General features: G+C 38.9%; 2 protein-coding genes across 2 annotated transcripts; one reads left to right on the forward strand and one right to left on the reverse strand.

Annotated features, from left to right (window-relative positions):
• Positions 1-2,256: 2,256 nt before the first annotated feature.
• LOC139451922 (M-phase inducer phosphatase-like) lies at positions 2,257-8,108 on the reverse strand. The gene is made up of 7 exons (XM_071233206.1): positions 7,971-8,108; positions 6,386-6,577; positions 5,506-5,595; positions 3,715-3,876; positions 3,445-3,572; positions 3,002-3,119; positions 2,257-2,298 (listed from the first exon to the last, which is right to left on the reverse strand). Exons 1-7 carry the CDS (start codon positions 8,106-8,108, stop codon positions 2,257-2,259), a joined length of 870 nt encoding a protein of 289 aa, XP_071089307.1.
• Positions 8,109-13,632: 5,524 nt separating this feature from the next.
• On the forward strand, positions 13,633-18,457 carry LOC139451923 (M-phase inducer phosphatase-like). The gene is made up of 7 exons (XM_071233207.1): positions 13,633-13,836; positions 14,320-14,400; positions 15,905-15,985; positions 16,627-16,788; positions 16,928-17,055; positions 17,938-18,055; positions 18,299-18,457. Exons 1-7 carry the CDS (start codon positions 13,633-13,635, stop codon positions 18,455-18,457), a joined length of 933 nt encoding a protein of 310 aa, XP_071089308.1.
• The last annotated feature ends 206 nt before the right edge of the window (positions 18,458-18,663 follow it).

Raw genomic sequence — 18,663 nt, forward strand, 5'->3', positions numbered from 1 at the left:
TAATTGCGCAACTTGGATGAAATGGTGTTGGCACAGAAAATGTTGGTTACTGAAATTAAAGATATTGTGGAACATGTAAAGAAATTGATTTCTGTCTAACGATGTAACTGCAGATGTTACTGCGATGTAAAAGTTTAAAGCATTTTCTGATTTAGTAAAGTTTGCTTCTGTTTTGGCCCAACGCTAAAAGCAGTATCAACAACTATACTCTCTACTCCATACTGTGGGCTCGTAATGTTTGCTTACCCATCCATCAGCAAAAGTTTCTATGGTCCTGATGTTTCTTTCAACTCTGCAGAGTATGGTCTTGTTCATACTTTGTGCAATCCCAATGGTTTTTCTGGGGTGAGATGAGGTGATGTGGGATTTAACATTGCATCAAGTTATTGCACTTATGTAATATGCGTGCGTGCAAATGCCTGGTTTGTTATGGTGCTAATCCACTGAGGTACCATGCCGCAGTTGACATGAATAGCCCATTTAGACACAGTATACTGACGCCGAGCCGACTCTCCTTAATTCTTTTTGGAATGACCCGGCTGGGCATCATTTTGTCTTGGAGTCCTTTCTTGTGATCTCGACTGCTCTAAACCAATATAAAACCTCCGGGCCACTCATGTCCCCTTTGATAATGTCTGAAACAATATTCAAATCGTGTAGTTAATGTTGAAATAACCTGCATGGTTTGAATCAAACATGGCATTTAATCTATCAATGGTTTGTAGTGTGAGTCAGTGAGTTTGGTTTAACGCCGCTTTTAACAGTATTCCAGTTATATCACGGCGTGTCAGCTTAATGTGGGAGGAAAGCCCGAAGTGATGCAGGTCTCGGACGTTTACCACTTCGATGAAACCCACGAGCACGGGTATGGTGCTGATAATCCTTGAAAAATAATCGGGGCGAACCGGGATTCGAACCCATAATCACAGGTTTCTGGCGTGCCCAAGGGACGCAACTCTGCACAGCGAATCGTGGTGGCTTTAGAGGACTGGGCCACATGTGTCCCCCAGCGGTTTGTAGAGAAAACTATTTTTTTTTCAATAATAAGAAAACTAAGGAAGTTTATTTACGATTCCGACTGATCTCGATTCACAGCTTTTTCGCCAATATTTCAGCCTGGGTACGATTTAGATGAAACTGGTAGATTTGTTAACATTCGAAGAGAACATATATTGTGTGACGTGTGTTCTTGGTGGCTATATAGAAAATAAATATGTTTTTACATATTTGTACTGCATATGATTGCTTATTTTGCCTTTTACCCCCGGCGGAAAATCGATACTTGTTATTCTCTGGCGTTGACGTTCATAATTATTAATCACAATCAAATAGTGACATACTTGGACTTAGGAAAGGCAACAAACCATTTGATAACCCCATTAGCAAGAAAACTCTGATGTGCTTTTGTAGTTTTATTACACTTATCAACACCCGTATGTTTAAAACTTCCGCCTCTCTATTACGGAAGACTTAGTATTGGAATATTGAGTACGGCGGTAAACAACTTCATCTCGCTAAGGGGAGAAAACTGTACTTCCTAATTTATCTAAAGGAACAATTGATGTATGTAAATCCCCAAAAGACTTGAATTTAGCAAAAGCTTTATTTCAATTTATTTAAATCAATATTTTGTAAATTTGTAACGCATAATTTCAAAAAAGGTCGACATCAAACATTTCAGTATACTATGCATGATAGGGAAACTAAATAGTGGTAGGCGATGACACGCCATGAAAACAGTATGGTTGAATAAAGCAGAAAAACAGTTTAAATAGGTTTATATTTTTTATTGACAGTAAATATAAAGTATACAAGCAAATCATTATCTATAATGGACATTAAAGCATTGCGTTAAATACAAACAACAGAAGACATGCTGCAAACCTTGATATGTAAATAGCATGAAATAGCACCGTATTCCTATCTGGGATCGAGGTATATACTTTTTATTACAGAAGCACAAATACTGGAGGACTAGTTACGGGAACATGTTGTCGGTCTCTATCCTTGGCAATTATCCTCTACTGCATACGACAAGAGGTAACATACATACATCCCCGATGCATTTGCATTCATCCCTGGAAATACTCTTGCATTTTATGAATAGTTGCTTTTGACTGCATAAATCCGCACAGTAGACCAAGATAGCGACCGACAAAGTACATTTTATCCCCTCAATATGAATAAATAATGATAGATATGGTCCCCATAAATACTCAAACATGTTATTGACATTAGGATGTGATCTACGCGCAGCTATCGGTCGACATTCTCAACACAGCACTCGACCACGTTGCACTAGCAAAATACATTACAACAGTTCAACAAGTCCAACAACTCACAACAATCTGAGTAAACAACAGTTTCAACAAGCACTGCTACTTCCCCACAATAGCCCAACATCCGTGCATTCGCTGAACTCCAACTACTGCTACACAAAGTTCAATAGCCCCACACTGTTACACCCAATAAAGCTGTGGGGCAGCGTCTACTTCACGTCGACAGCTAGCGTCTACTTCACGTGGACAGCTAGCTCTACCAGATAAACAAAGTCACATTTTTTCTATGACTGTATTGGACGAAACAATTCTCTGAACCAATTCCGTCATCTTCTATACCATCTAGGTAATCGTAGTAACATATTCACAGCGTGAAAGCAGAGGGGGACATTTCCAAAACCTGTCTTCTTTGAAATGCTCTCTTTCTTTCTCGCACTGCGTGAGACTTGGTAGAGCGGAAGTGACGTAATGCAGAGCTAAAATCGTGGTGCAGCATGGGAAGGTACGTCTGAGGCTCACAATGGTCCTGCAAATCAAATTATTAAATGTTGATTTATTTCCGTTGTAACATGCCGTTATGACATTCCGTTGTACGAGGTTTTACTGCCAATTATACAGATGGCCGCCTACCTTCTTCCGTAGGTATAGCGTACCAGTAGGGACAGCCCTCAATAACTTAAAAAGCCGTCATTCGACTCATGAAAAACAATTTCTCAGCATACCTGGTGTTTTGAAAAGAAGGCCTTGTAACCGCCATCTAGCAGATACACTTCCGGGTAGAAGAGGAACGGGTAGCGGTCACTGTTCACCTTTCGGTCTAAGCTTCGTAGATGGCGTAGTCTGTAACATACCGTATTTCAATGAAATTCAGACATGCATTTGTAATATTAAGGAATGCACCGATTGTAACCTTCACTACAACGAAACCTGGTTATTATGGATGGACTCGTTTTTAACGAGATCGTTCTGATTAATAAGCCTCCAATTTTAAGTTTAACGGGATGCGGGTACGTAGAAATATCGCAACAAAATATACATAGGATTGTTCCTGATAACGGGCCGGAAAACGGAATGTTCGGATTAACGAGGTCCGGTTTAACGAGTTTCACTTAACACTTAACACTTAACACCTCTTTATCTCAACTGAACAAACTGAATCACTTACAATTTAGGCCCCCTCTCAGAGGAGAATTCACAATGGAAAATGAGGATGTTTCTTTCGGTTGACTGCCTCCCTTGCTCGTTTGTGACTAATTCCGTGACAAGGGCCTCGTTAAAGAGGTTAAGTGCCCCCTGAAAGGAAAAAATATAAAATATACATAATGTGTCGTTTTTAGAATGATGTTATTAATGTGGTGATTGTTACCATTACAAAAAATAAATATATTTTCAATTAGTTGCAATTGGCCGATTTTACATCCACATTTATACTGACCTCAATATGTCCGCCTTCGTATTCATACGGATACCGACAGTCAATGATCTGGTAGCCGGAAATGACGTCATTGTATTTCCCAGCTAGAAGCTGACTGACGGTTATTGGAGACACTGACTTGAGGTCTTTATGTTTCCCTTCCATTGTCGGGAGACAGTGTGTCTGCAAACACAATTGGTGGTTTTAATTCCGTGCACAGAGACGAACCAGTATGTACACCCGAGTTGATAATTACCTGAAGTAAATCATACCAATACCCGAGTATTACACTACATCTTATTATCTGAAGTAGGAGTACACTGTAGCTTATTAGCTGAATTGTCATACTAACACTAACACTGTAGCTTATTACCAGAAATACCTCATACAAATACCTGAAATACGCCATACAAATACCAAATTACCAAAGTGCCAATTAAATTTCTGCCAATGCCTGAAATTATCAAACCAATACCTGAATACGCAACACCAATACCTACACCGCTGCTTACCATTACCTGAAATGTATCATACGAAAACCTGAATCTGAAACAAGTCATACCAACGCCTGAAATAAAGTTGTCATACGAATACATATACTACCCCATAATATTTGAAATGTCATGTAAATAGCTGTCATAATACCAATACCTACACATCAGCCTACTATTTACTGGAATTGGTCATACCAATGCCTGAAATCACCATACTTACGTATAAAATATCATACCCATATATCTGAAATTCGTAAACCAATACCTGAAAACATGATGCCAATATCTACACTCCACGGTATCATTACCTGAAATACGTCATACCAACATTTACACTGCGCCCTACCATTACCTGAAATACGTCATACCATCATTTACACTGCGTCCTACCATTACCTGAAATACGTCATACCAACATTTACACTGCGCTTTACCATTACCTGAAATACGTCATACCAACATATACACTGCATCACACCATTGCCTGAAATATGACATACCAACATATACCCTGCGTCATACCATTACCTGAAATGTCATACCAACATTACACTGCGCCTAACCATTCCCTGAAATACATCATACCAACATTTACACCGCACCATTCCATTCCATGAAATACGTCATACCAACATTTACACCGTGCCATTTCATTTCATGAAATACGTCATACCAACATACCATTCCAATCCGTCACATCAAAATGAATACGTTACATCAATAAACGAAATATGTCACTCTTTATCTCCTTATACGCGGAATACCACTACCTGTCTTTTTCTGATTGCGGCGTTAAACAACAAACCAACCAACCAACCTGTCTTTCTGCGTAGGTGTTAAACCAATAACTGTAATTACATCAGGAATTAACAGTTAACGAACCGAACTTGTAGAATCTGTAATTTATCCTACATTGAAGATGAATATCACTCTGTTTATTTGTAATCTCTTCTATGTTGAGGAAAACATATATTCCTGAGAAATACACAAATAGACATAAAAATTAACATTATGCTGTCATCTGTGAATCACTCTCCATTTATCCAGTATTGTTATTATGGGCCTCTGGCTTACATAACTTTTCGGAATTCCAATAGTACTATCCACAAAACCTCATATGAAGAAAATACTTCGACACAAAATATGGCATTTTTGTAACCTGCAGTAAGCTAAATCACTTCTGAACAATGGGTCAAACATGAATCTATCAATTATGATTAAAATGTTATAAGAACAAGAAACCGCTAAAAGTTGATGGTCTAAAAGCAGATTCCGGTGTAAATGTCAAAGATACCCAAAGTAAAATCCGTCAATGTACCTGTGATCCGTCGCCGACAAGACTTCTGTCGATCTCCATCTTGTCAACGGCCTTTTTCACGACATCTGACGTAACGTCCGCCAGGAATACCTAGAGTTTCAAATGATAGTGTTGTAATTATGCAAATGCAAATATATATATGTAAATGTATGTATATGTAAATGTATGTATATGTATGTATATGTAGACCTCATCTATGGTGATGACATTATATCATGTGTGGTGTTCGTAATGGAGAAATCACTCGAATCTGTTCATTCCGGGAGTAGAAATACCAAACCCCGAAACGATCCGCGTGATTTCTCCGACTTAAAAACCATGTCATATATAATATTTCTCTATAATTGTGTAGTGAGTGAGTTGGGTTTAACGCCGTTTGAACAGTATTCCAGGTATATAACGGCTTGTCAGCTTCATGTGGGAGTGAAACCCACGAGCATGGGTAGGGTGCAAAAAATAAAATAATATTAATAATCGGGGCGAATCGTGATTCGAATACTATCACAGGTTTCTGGTGTACCCAAGGGACGCAACTCTTCACAGAGAATTCCGGCGCCTTACACGACAGGGCCCCCATTGCCCCCTAAGGTCTTAATTGTCATCACAGAAATCAAAGACTATTCAACATCAAATATTACATCAACTTGGTCGTAGTTTTGCTTAACGCAAACTGTGATGCAACTAGTGTTTCAATTTGTTCTTAAAGCATTGGGAATATTACAAATATTTATACAGACTATGAAATGGGATGTTCATACCAAATCAGGAGAGAATTAAGCAGCTGACATGCATTGAGGATGGGTCGAATTGCTTTGGCATTCCAGCGACCAGTCCCAAGTGTAACAAATGATTGATTCACTGGAATAAAATAGGTGCATACCTCATCATCGCCCTCGTCAACGTCATCGATGAAGGGTCGTTGGCGTTTTTCACATCGTGGTCCGTCGTCGTCGTCGCTGTCGTCAACAGAATCGGTGCGTGATCTTTTTAAAGAAAACAGCGACCTCCTGACTTGAGTGATGTCAAAACTCCTCTTTGGTGCCCTGGTCTCGGGTGTCTCCAGGGAGAAGACCTGCAGAGATGGAGCACTATGTTAGAGGATGGGAACATGTACATCAATGGATATCTATGTTAGAGGATGGGAATGTAGACATCAGTGGATCTCTATGTTAGAGGATGGGAACATGGACATCAGTGGATCTCTATGTTAGAGAATGGGAACATAGACATCAGTGGATCTCTTTGTTAGAGGAAGGGAATATGGACATCAGTGCATCTCTCTATGTTAGAGGATGGGAACATGGACATCAGTGGATCTCTATGTTAGAGGATGGGAACATGGACATCAGTGGATCTCTTTGTTAGAGGATGGGAATATGGACATCAGTGCATCTCTCTATGTTAGAGGATGGGAACATGGACATCAGTGGATCTCTATGTTAGAGGATGGGAATGTAGACATCAGTGAATCTCTATGTTAGAGGATGGGAACATGGACATCAGTTGATCTCTTTGTTAGAGGATGGGAATATAGACATCAGTGGATCTCTATGTTAGAGGATGGGAACATGGACATCAGTGGATCTCTATGTTAGAGGATGGGAATGTAGACATCAATGGACATCTATGTTAGAGGATGGGAATATGGACATCAGTGGATCTCTATGTTAGAGGATGGGAATATAGACATCAGTGGATCTCTGTTAGAGGATGGGAATATGGACATCAGTGGATCTCTATGTTAGAGGATGGGAATATAGACATCAGTGGATCTCTATGTTAGAGGATGGGAATGTAGACATCAATAGATATCTATGTTAGAGGATGGGAACATGGACATCAGTTGATCTCTTTGTTAGAGGATGGGAATGTAGACATCAGTGAATCTCTATGTTAGAGGATGGGAACATGGACATCAGTTGATCTCTTTGTTAGAGGATGGGAATGTAGACATCAGTTGATCTGTATGTTAGAGGATGGGAATGTAGACACCAATGAATATCTATGTTAGAGTATGGGACGATCGACATCAACGGATCACTATGTTAGAGGATGGGAATATGGACATCCCCGGTTCTCTGAGATAGAGGATATAAGTATGGACATAAATTGGGATATTTGTTATATATTGAATTATACCTAAGTACCCACATCTTATACATATCTTAATTCAATCTGAGGTTGCCTGGGGTTGCCTTCACCTTGCCAGAAATTGCCAGTGTGTAAAATGTCCTTCCAATCTACTGTATTTAATGCCCAACAAGCGTTCATTACAGCAAACGCTTAACAAAAGACCATACCATAGTCTTGCGCTTTTAGCATGTCAGGTAAAAATGACATTGTGTGTTTATTTTGAAATTAATGTTAGTTTGTGTGTGTGTGTGGGGGGGGGGGGGTGTGGGTGTGTGGGTGTGTGTGGGGGGTGTGTGTGTGGGGGGGTGTGGGGGGTATGTTCGTATACTCACCCCTACAGACATGTCTGGAGACCCATAGCCACTGTCACGTGACATGTCTTCGTCGTCACTTAACGAACTCTTGGTCCGACATTTCGCGGTCACGAGGTCGGGACTGGTCGTTATGGTTGCGGATGTTGAAAGATCCATCTATGCAAAAACAAATGTATAAAATGTATATATTTGACACATTGTATTTGTTCTCCCTATTTCTTGTCCGATTTGTGAAGTGTCATGATACAATAATTACATTGATAATCATAAAAATATATAAAGTATTTCAATCAATTGACCCTGTCAATATGACGGCAGTGTAATTATCAGTGTTACGTTTAACATGATTGTATCGTCAATGCGATTCGCTTCTTAATTATTCTTGCTAATCTTATCTCAATTTCTGCACGACAATCCAATCAATCTGTGTACAAAAATCTCACCTTAAATAACCTTGTCTTCTTAACGCGCCAATTTCTCAAAACTCACTGAAAAAATATTACAACATTTAAGAATAAGCAATTTTCAATTATCAATTTATTTCTACTTCAGCTACTACTTTTAGTAACGCTACAACAATATATCATTCATATATTCCAGTGTATCTATTTCTGAACCGTGTTGGTTATACATTAAATTAATGCCAGAAGTAGAATATATTGAAAGAAAACATTTACAAAGATGTTATCATTATTAACAATTTTGAAAACTATACAAAACATGCACAAACACTTCAGGATTTATACTGAATATTTGTCCAAATTGAAACAAATTGTCTTACATACTTCAAATTTGTAAGCGATAGTACGCCTTCATCAGTATTTTCTATTATTACTCTTACCAAAGTGGTGTGTGTCGGGGTGCAGTAGCAGTATAGAATGGCAGTCCGGGGGTCCTGTCGCTATATACATGTCCGGCATAAAAGGACAGCTCTCCATCTTGAGTTTCACACAATAGGTGTGACCAGACAATCTCCAAATTCAATAGTTGTGTAAACTAAAACAACCACTTGGACTGGCTCCCACGTGCACGCCATCATGCCTCACCGTGTGTGGTGACAGCACCTGCACCCGCGCTTGTTTAGAAATTGAGATTTGGTGTAAACAACAACACAGATTAAGTAAGTCGATTCAACCTGTGTGACGTACATCCCAGGTTAATATTACCCAACGCTTAGCTTCATATCCAAGGGAGGCAATTGCTGTCAAAGTGAATCTTAATTGCTTTAGTTGTCAAAACATTTTTGAAACGAAAATGGCTACTGGGTATTAGAGAAGGGTGAAATGGGTTTCGGCTTGTGTATAGTGGATTGTGTTTATAAGGATATAGCTGGAGTTAGTTGTCGGACAATGGTTTTCGAGGCTTCGATGGGAAGTTGCTTCGTGTTTAGGATATACACTCGATTTTCAATAGACATGGCAGCCTTTTGTTTTACTTGTTGCTGCCATGCTTGTCCACGTTAGCAAGGATACCGGCTACATCCTTGACCTCGAATATCTGCATAACAACTGCTTTATTGTTTATAACGACGTTTCAGGATTATCTTATATGGATAACAACTTCTTTACTACTTCTTTAAGTGGCATTTAGAAGTTGGTATGATATGATGAACAAGGAGATTCTATGGATATTCAACTTCTTTATTACAACGAATGCGAAGTTTCGGTGAAGATACTAACACCGTATAACGGCTTTTTTTTATAAAAGCAAGTAATGGAATTACACGTTTGATGACAGTGTTACAACCTGCAGCTAAACGTCGCATTCGTTGTAATAAAGAAGTTGCAGATCCACAGAACAATCTCCAATGTCCATCTTATTCATTGTTTAAAGCGATGTTGTTATCCATCAACGTTTCATGTCTTCATGTTCTTTCAACTCCTTTTGAGTCTCCTATCAAAGACTTGATCCCCAACATCATAAACAAATAGGTAACACAGTCTCTGGAAAAATGGTCTTAAGTAAATTTGTAACCTTTTCTGTGTTTCTTCCTGTGCGTTTCTTTCCGATCTCCTATTAAAATTATATATAGGTATACCGAGGGCGCTGTCAAAGTTAGGAAAGCGGTACATATCATCAAATATAGGCATCATTTGATATGTCATATATAGGAGAATATAAAAGCAATAACAATTTTAGTGGGGACATCATCCCATGTTCTTGTCATATTTTTTCCACAATTAGCTATCTGATATTCTTTGACAGAAAGGTATATGAAAACATGACGTTTTCCATAAAATAAAAAAGCGGGTAGCGTCAGAAATCTATCAAATTTGAGAATACAATAAATTGTTCTTTGGTGATTGAATAGTATATATTGGATAGCCGCCATGTATGTGTGCTTAGGATTGGTGGCACTGGGGACCTTTTCCCGTAGCTTTTGCACGTGAACTGTACAAATATGACTGTTAGTGTTTGAATTATATGTCTGTAACAGTTGAAACCGTTGATACCAATGACGATTCCGGGTCAGGATCGGATGGTTATTACTCAGATAATCCAACCCTCTGTACTTAAACCAAGGATTACAAGCAAATGTCTTAATCAGACGATTTCCTAAAGAAAGCTTGAAATTATTCTCACTGCTAAGTCATAAAACATGTAATAAAGCGTTGATAAGGAATTCCGTTTGTTTTATTCATTGTGTAAAAGTGCTCAAGGTGATGATTAGGCAATGGTTGCAAAATATGTGTCGGGTGACTTTTGCAAATATTGCTATTCGATGTGTTTGTATCATATAAACCACCAGGGCCCCGTGCCACAAAGCGATCATAGCCCAAAGGTGATTGTAACTCCCATACTCTAACACTGGCTTACGTAGCTCTGAGATCGCTTTATAGATCGGTTCGCGAGGAATGCAGAATTATAGAAAATTTAAAACTGCATTTAATTTAAAGAATGCAATTTGAGGATGTCAACTTCTTTATTATGAGTAACACAACGTTTCGGAGTATATGCTTACTCCTCCATCCACCATCTCCTTCACGTTGTGTTCCTCCTAATAAAGAAGTTGACATCCATAGATTCTCCTCCTAAATGCCTTTGAAAGACTGGATTTAATTTATTCAAAGGTAACATGCACAAATTTACCTCCAGGAAACACGGGCTATGTAACAGACATGCAATATGTATTTATTCGTTGCACCGTTCTTGATGAAACCTGATTGCATCGTTATCACAAATACATTTCAACAAAGACATACGCGTCATGTGAGATGGTTGACAGAATGATAATCTCTAAATGAATATTCCACCGAAAAGATAAGTGAAATCATATCCTCAGTTATGAGATCTAGTTTAAAAATATTGCTATTCAATGAATTTGGATCCAAGAAGACTTTTGTCAATGCCTTTCCAGTGCAAGTTATATTCATGAAGGCATTAAAGAAAAATAATACAATTGTGAGATATATTTGGTTTTTTGAGGGTTTGAATCTTCTCGACTTGTTTAATGCTATAGCAAAGAAACGGTAACATTCTTACTGAAACGTAGCTAGAAATCAAAGAAAATGCCATGATGTCACGAAACGACCAATTTAACAATATCTCCGCAGCTCTGATTTGTAAAACAACTTGTCGACATTACATGTGTTGTGTTGTATATGTAATCCTTGTGTAAATATTGAGAGAGATACACGTTTATGACTTGAGCCTCAGTTTACAGATTCGTGTCGTCTGCTCCCCGCATGTGACACTACACTATTAGCGCAATTACGTCAGCTGAAGCTCGAAATCTTTCACCTTAGCTCCCTAAACACATTGCCTAACGGTAGATATGACTAACATTTCATGCAGATTATCTCATTAATCGGATACTAATTAGCTAATCCCATCCCACGACCCGGCACCGATTCCTCCCAACACAACTTACCTCCCTTTACATCATTGCTACAAGGGATTATCTCAAAAAGGTGCTTTACGGCAAGTCTTACTCAGGTTGGTAATTAATACATTCTTATGGGATTAATTGACAGGCATTGTTTTCGCGGGCGTTCTGAGAGGCGAGATTGTAACGATGACTCGCTTGGTGCTACTCAAACAAACAGAACCAATTAGCATTTTACGCTAATTATTACCTGCAAATGTCACTGATGCTTCCATATGGCTAGGATTGGATTAGGGGATTGTTTACATGTAAGTACGGTTGACAACCAGATGGCCATACACACAAACACCATAAGTACCGGCTCCTGATTTCATTCCCAACACAACCGTTGAGACTCTCGCTTTGGATTACACGAGTGAGCTTGGGGAGTTTAATTGGCAATTTGTAACCCGTGTTGTTCACGTAAGTAAATTGGAGTTTTAGCCTCTTTATAGATCTACCGCTTGAAGTTAATTCTTAAAAAGACTTTGTTAATTTTGTTAAAAGCGTATATCATGAACATTGCTCAAGAAGCGTGCGTTCCATCCACGTGAATGTGTTGTCCTATTTGGATTAACCTAAGTGTCTGTGTGAAATGTTGGGAGGATGTGTACATGAATTGTTTGATAAGCATTTCGTAAAACATGATGGCTTACACAATTTACAGATAACAACTTCCTTATTTTACTGTAATAGCAACATTTCGTTATAGATCCTTAAACCCTTGTCAAGCAAAGATGTGCACATGTATGTGTTTTCAAAAGTACCAATAACATGATGATTCTAATTGTGCCGATCTATGTTTTCTTAGTAACTATATGTCATAATTTCTTTTGTCCGAATGTTATACCGTGTTATTATTATCCTTCAAAATTGAATTATTGATGAATTGTTATGGAGTGTGCCAGCCATATAATGTTGGATGAAATGTTCACAAAGTATGTACACAATGAATGAGTTTTATTCATTGTATACGTATTCTGCATACAGTAATCATCACATAATTGGAATATTTATGTCATACCGGAAAGTATTGTCATGGAAGTCATATATATAGTCATTTATATAGTGCTTACAGTGATATTTGATTTGGCACACTTACAATCTTTGAATGAACGAGAAATAAAGATTGTGAAATGACAATTTTAAACCAAATCTGAACAAATTTGGCGAATTGCTATGAAGATCAAAGCAATGATAAGGATATAAGAACAATTCATGATAAGAAAAGTAAAAACAAGACAAGACACATGGGGTTGGATGTTTTCTCAAACTAGGTACTTCTGAAATCGGGTTTCGTAAAACTCAAACTTTATTGTGAACATATCCTAGCAGAGACTGTAACATTTGGATCGATAAGTTTGTAATGGAACGTATCTTTTTACAGTTCCGATTTACCAACATGCCACGAAGACGTCTGGCTGTGAGTATTTCTATGCATGTTTATTTCCACCTAGATGAATGTTTATTGCAATGCGTCAAAGTAACAAACAAGTAAAACAGATATCTAGTCAATTGCACTGAATGTATTTTAATATATTCGTATATTTTAATTCGACGCCCAGCTTTTTGCATCATTCATAGTATCGTAGTGATGTGGAAGAACATTTTTAATATACGAGGTAAAAGGCGGCTTGCTTTCTTAACATATTATAAACATATTCATTTCCATAAAGTGGAGGGATTGGCAAAAAGCAAATTTTGCTTATCTGAATGCCTCTCCCAAACATGATACATATACAAATAGCACGTTAATCCTGCTTGTTATAGTTCGACGATTCGGCTCCCCCTTGCTGTCTGCCTCACCCTGCCAAGATGCGTCACATGACGACACCTCACACCAGCTTGGGTGGGGAGTGCCGGGGAACGTCACATCCATTGAGTGACGCTGACATGGAGAGTGGATCACGTGACTGTCGTGGGCACGTGACCCCACAACGTAACACCTGCAGGGGTTACTGTGAGTTGGAGGAGGATTTCACTGACAGTGGCATCGACTCCCCCGAGAGCACAGCCATGGTACGTAAACAGGACGCTGATCTGCAGGAATAGCCAACCATACTTTTATTTTATAATAACTGAAGCATTACTGAATTATTGAAATTGTCAATGCACTTGAGCATTAAGTACATGTTTGACGAAACTGATTAAGGTTGATTTATCGAACTTACATACAATTCACAAAAAGTTAAGGATCACCCGATACTTTCGTACTACATGGGAAGTAATATGAAAGAATCGGGTGATCCTTAATCTTTTTTGAGTAGTATATACATATACTTCATTGTCGTCATATTCAGTTCCCCAAACACCTAAAAGCACAATGTAAATCAGCGTCAAAATGTTACTTTTCCATAGAATTGTTATTCTAACACCCTGATAAAAAATCTGGTTACTGAAAGCGGTTTTTTTAGAATTCTTTTCTTTTTAAAAGAGACATTCATGGAGAGGTAGGCGTCAGGTGTAGATAAGTGGAATACATATGTGTGTTATTGTTTTCAGGAACAGGATACGCCCACAAGGGGCGATAACTCACCACAGAACCTGCCGAGAAAATTCCTTTTCAAGCCGATTTCCCATGAGGTAATGCCTATATCTCTTTAGATTATTTTTGTCACATATTCATAGGCATTGAGTTTCTCAAACGATGTAGCGACACACATTAGTTCCCACAAATCCAAGGTCAGCACGTGGCTTGAGATTTGCACTCGTGATGCAACGCTATCTGACTGTTCAGTTAAAGGCAATATCTGATTTTATAAAATAAATAAAAAATGCTTATTCATGTTAATGTTAAATAACCTAAATGTTTTCTTTTAGAGGCATTTAGAAGTTAGAGTACTAACTAAGGATAAGATATATGGATGAACAACTTCTTTATAACAATTAGGAGCGATGTTTCGGTGTAGGTTCTAACACCGTTATCAAGCAAGTTATCAAGCAACCCTAAATGTTGCGAATCGTGTAAGGTACCGCAATTTTCAATGTAGAGTTGCGTCCCTTAGGCGTGTCATGATACTATGATCGTGGGTTCGGATCCAAGAATCACCCTGATCCTTGGTGTGTCAACACAAAACTCGTATTGATGGGTTTCATAAACTTGCAGACGTCCACAACGCTCCTCTTATATTCAGTTGACAGACCTTGATATACACAACAAAACACAACAAATCAAATGAAGGAAGAGTGTCTGTCTGTATAACTAACTACTCTTCACATTCAAATACAGCCATCCTCGATTATCAACGGAATATATCTCCGTAAATACCCCTCACCCATTCGCAGCAAAGCCTTCGTTTCGGATGTGACGTCATCATCTCCATTTGTCCTATCACGAAGTGAGGAAATGAGTGCAATCTGATTAGACGGCTATTTTTAGCGATGTGTTCGAATACCGAATGGGTCCTGAGTATTTATCGACCCGTGACGATCCGAGTTAGAATTTGTCTTCGGTTACCCATGCTTGGAGTAAGAGGCGGTGTCTATGCTCACTGACGTGATTGACGTTACATGAGTTAATGTTTTTTTACGCCCCAATCGATATTCTTTCAAAACCACCGACGCCTGTATATAATCTAATAGGTCTTTAGCAACCCATAAAATGCGACTATGCTTGTCGTAAAACCATAGGGATTGGGTGGTCAGGTTCGCTGACGTGGTTGATGCATGTCATCGTGTCCCAATTGCGTAGAACGATCCTCGGGCGGGCGGTTATCCTAGTGGTTAAAGCGTTCGCTCGTCACGCCGAAGACCCGGGTTCGATTCCCGACATGGTACAATGTGTGAAGCCCATTTCTGGTGTCCCTCGCCGTGATATTGCTTGATTATTGCTAAAAGCGGCGTAAAACAATACTCACTCACAAGAACGATCCTCAAGATGTCAATCACTGCCTTGTGGTGTCCAGGCTCGGTTATTTACAGACCTCCGTCATGTAGCTGGAATATTGCTAAATGCGGCGTAAACAACAGAAAACAACAACAGAGTATTCACTCCAATAGAAAAGGATATATCGAGGATGACATGCACCTAGAGTCTTCCTCTTCAGAAGGCTTCTCCGTGTTCAACAATAGATGTGTATGTTTTTAGAGTTTGTGTCTGGAGTCCCTGAAGACAGCAGTCGAGAGGATGGAGAGTGAGGAGGCAAACCTTATCGGGGACGGAACTAGGGTAAGCTGAGCTAACAAAGTATACAACTCAAGTTTTGATAGGGATCCTCAGATAGTTCCTGTCTTCCATAATCACGTTCGGAGTTCGGAATAGTAGGAATGTCCCTGTCAAGCGTGAGAATGAGTAGTAGTCCTTGATAGGTTTAGGCGAGACTCTGGTCATGGGCAATCTCAGCAAATTTGATTAAATGTGTTAAAACCCTCTTTGTCTGTGAACGTAAATGTCATGCTTGATGTCAGTCTGGTAGATTCTCAAATGTGACACTGGTGACTTATTACAATGTCCTAAAAGGCGACAAATGTATCCAAATTGTGCAAAACGATGCTCATGGCGTCAATCACTGGATTGTCTGGTCTAGACTTATTAGCAGACCTCCTGTCATATAGTTGGAATATTGCCGAGTTGTACAAACTTTGTCTGATTTGTGCGGTTGATCATAGAGAATTTCTAAAACTAATGGTTTTACGTGTGCTTCTAACTAAATCTTATTTCGATTTCAAAATCTGCAAAATAGAATCAGGCGTTTTCATCAGTGCTGAAGGATATCATATGTATATAACTTGTTAAAGGTTTCACTAAACCCAAACCCATACTTGCACAGGTTTTCTAAAGTTTCACAGACATATTTTCTATCTTTGTAGGCACACTCTCTCCCTACAATCAAAGGGAGACACAAGGATCTGAAGTCAGTGTCCCCCCTCACAGTCAGTCAACTACTGGCAGGGAAATACAATGACGTCATTTCCGGATACCAAATTATTGATTGTCGTTACCCGTATGAGTACGAAGGAGGACATATTGAGGTAACATTTTCATATCATCGAAAGGGAAAAAAAACTGTTTGACAAGTACCATACAATCCAATATTGAAACCTCTGTCAAAATCATTTTTACAATTTTTGTTACTGGTTCAACTAACCATTTCATTTCATGTCCTCCCAGGGAGCGCTAAACCTTCACACCGAGGCTCTCATAACGGATGTAATCACCGCTCAACGAGGGAGAGTGTCCACTGAAAGGAATGTCCTCATATTCCACTGCGAGTTCTCGTCGGAGAGGGGACCTAAACTGTAAGAATGTCATCCATTCAACATTAAAGTGCTGCAAACTTACAGTACAATCGCCTCAGATTACGTAGAATGCCTGATGATTTACCATATGGGTCCATACATGTAACAACTTTACCATAAAACGTCATACAGTTTACCATAAAACGTCACAAAGCTTGTCATAGAATGTCATACCTCTTACCACAGAACGCCAGAGATTACCAGAGAATGCTATGCAGCCTAATATAGAATGTCATATAGCTTATCAAATGTCATACACGAGGAAAAGATTGTATGTATGATCCACCTGATGAAGAAGTAAGCATATACTCCGTTACGTTGTGTTTCTCATAATAAAGCTGTTGACATCCATAATTCTGTTCCTTATGTGAATGCCTTAAGACTTAAATGTCATACAGCTCACTATAGAATGTCATACAGATGATCATATGACGCCATACAGATTACTATTTATAAAATTCCCAACAGTTTACCATAGAATGTCATACAGCTTACTACAGAATGTCATGCAGATGACCATAGGACGCCATACAGATTACCATTATAACATTCCCAACAGTTTACCATAGAATGTCATACAGCTTACTATAGAATGTCATACAGATGACCATAGAAGCTCAACCATAGAATGCCAAGCAGCTTACCACAGAATGTTTTACCGGATCCTACTCATATAACAACAACCGATGTATACATTTTCACAGTAATTATATTCATATTCATTAACAGTTCAATTAATTACCCAGCTAATAAATATCATTTTGAACAAGGCGATTGCATTGATCATATTGTCTTACATACTGAAAGATATTTCGTATTATCCTGAATATTATTTCATCTCAGTAAGTGGGTCATTAAGTTGATATCCGATTCCCTTATCAGACTACGTCATTTGAGAAGAATGGACCGGAAGTTGAACAGTGACCGCTACCCGTTCCTCTTCTACCCGGAAGTGTACCTGCTGGATGGCGGGTACAAGGCCTTCTATGAACAACATCAGGTACGTTATAACAATCGAGTTTCTTCCGTGCTGTTTTACATATAACCACCATAATAATGTTTGAATATATCCAGAGGTTTCAAATCACATTAACATGCGTCTAAGTACAACAGTCGATTTGACAGTGTTCTTAACCCTTTCATTATAGCCCTGTCAATTTTCAGCCAGAGTCATTTTTCTCATAATTGGTACATAATTGATGACTATTGATAAACAACATTCAAACGCCTGTCTATCTTTCAGAATCACTGCGAGCCTCAAACGTACCTGCCTATGGTGCACGAATCCTATTCTCAGCAATTACGTCACTTCCGGATGAAGTCAAAGTCGTGGACAGCAGGCGAGAAACAAAGCATGCGCAGTAGACGCCTTGACGGATCCCCTATCAAATGCCAATGGTAGCCGGGGACATTTGTTACGTGTTATTTGTTTTTACAAGCGCCTGTGATACGACTCTTGTTGTTGTTGCCTTTGGGTACAGTGTATTTATTGACGTAAGACTATCCCTGACGTGGGCTATTTCTGTTTTCTATGGTATTTATAACGTTTGTCATACTCATTCGATCTACTCTTGTTCTCAGGCATGCACTTGTAATGACTGAGTTCAA

The sequence above is a fragment of the Haliotis cracherodii genome, unplaced genomic scaffold (assembly GCF_022045235.1).
Source record: "Haliotis cracherodii isolate W230 unplaced genomic scaffold, xgHalCrac1.p SCAF_9, whole genome shotgun sequence".
In the NCBI taxonomy this organism is placed as follows: domain Eukaryota; kingdom Metazoa; phylum Mollusca; class Gastropoda; order Lepetellida; family Haliotidae; genus Haliotis; species Haliotis cracherodii.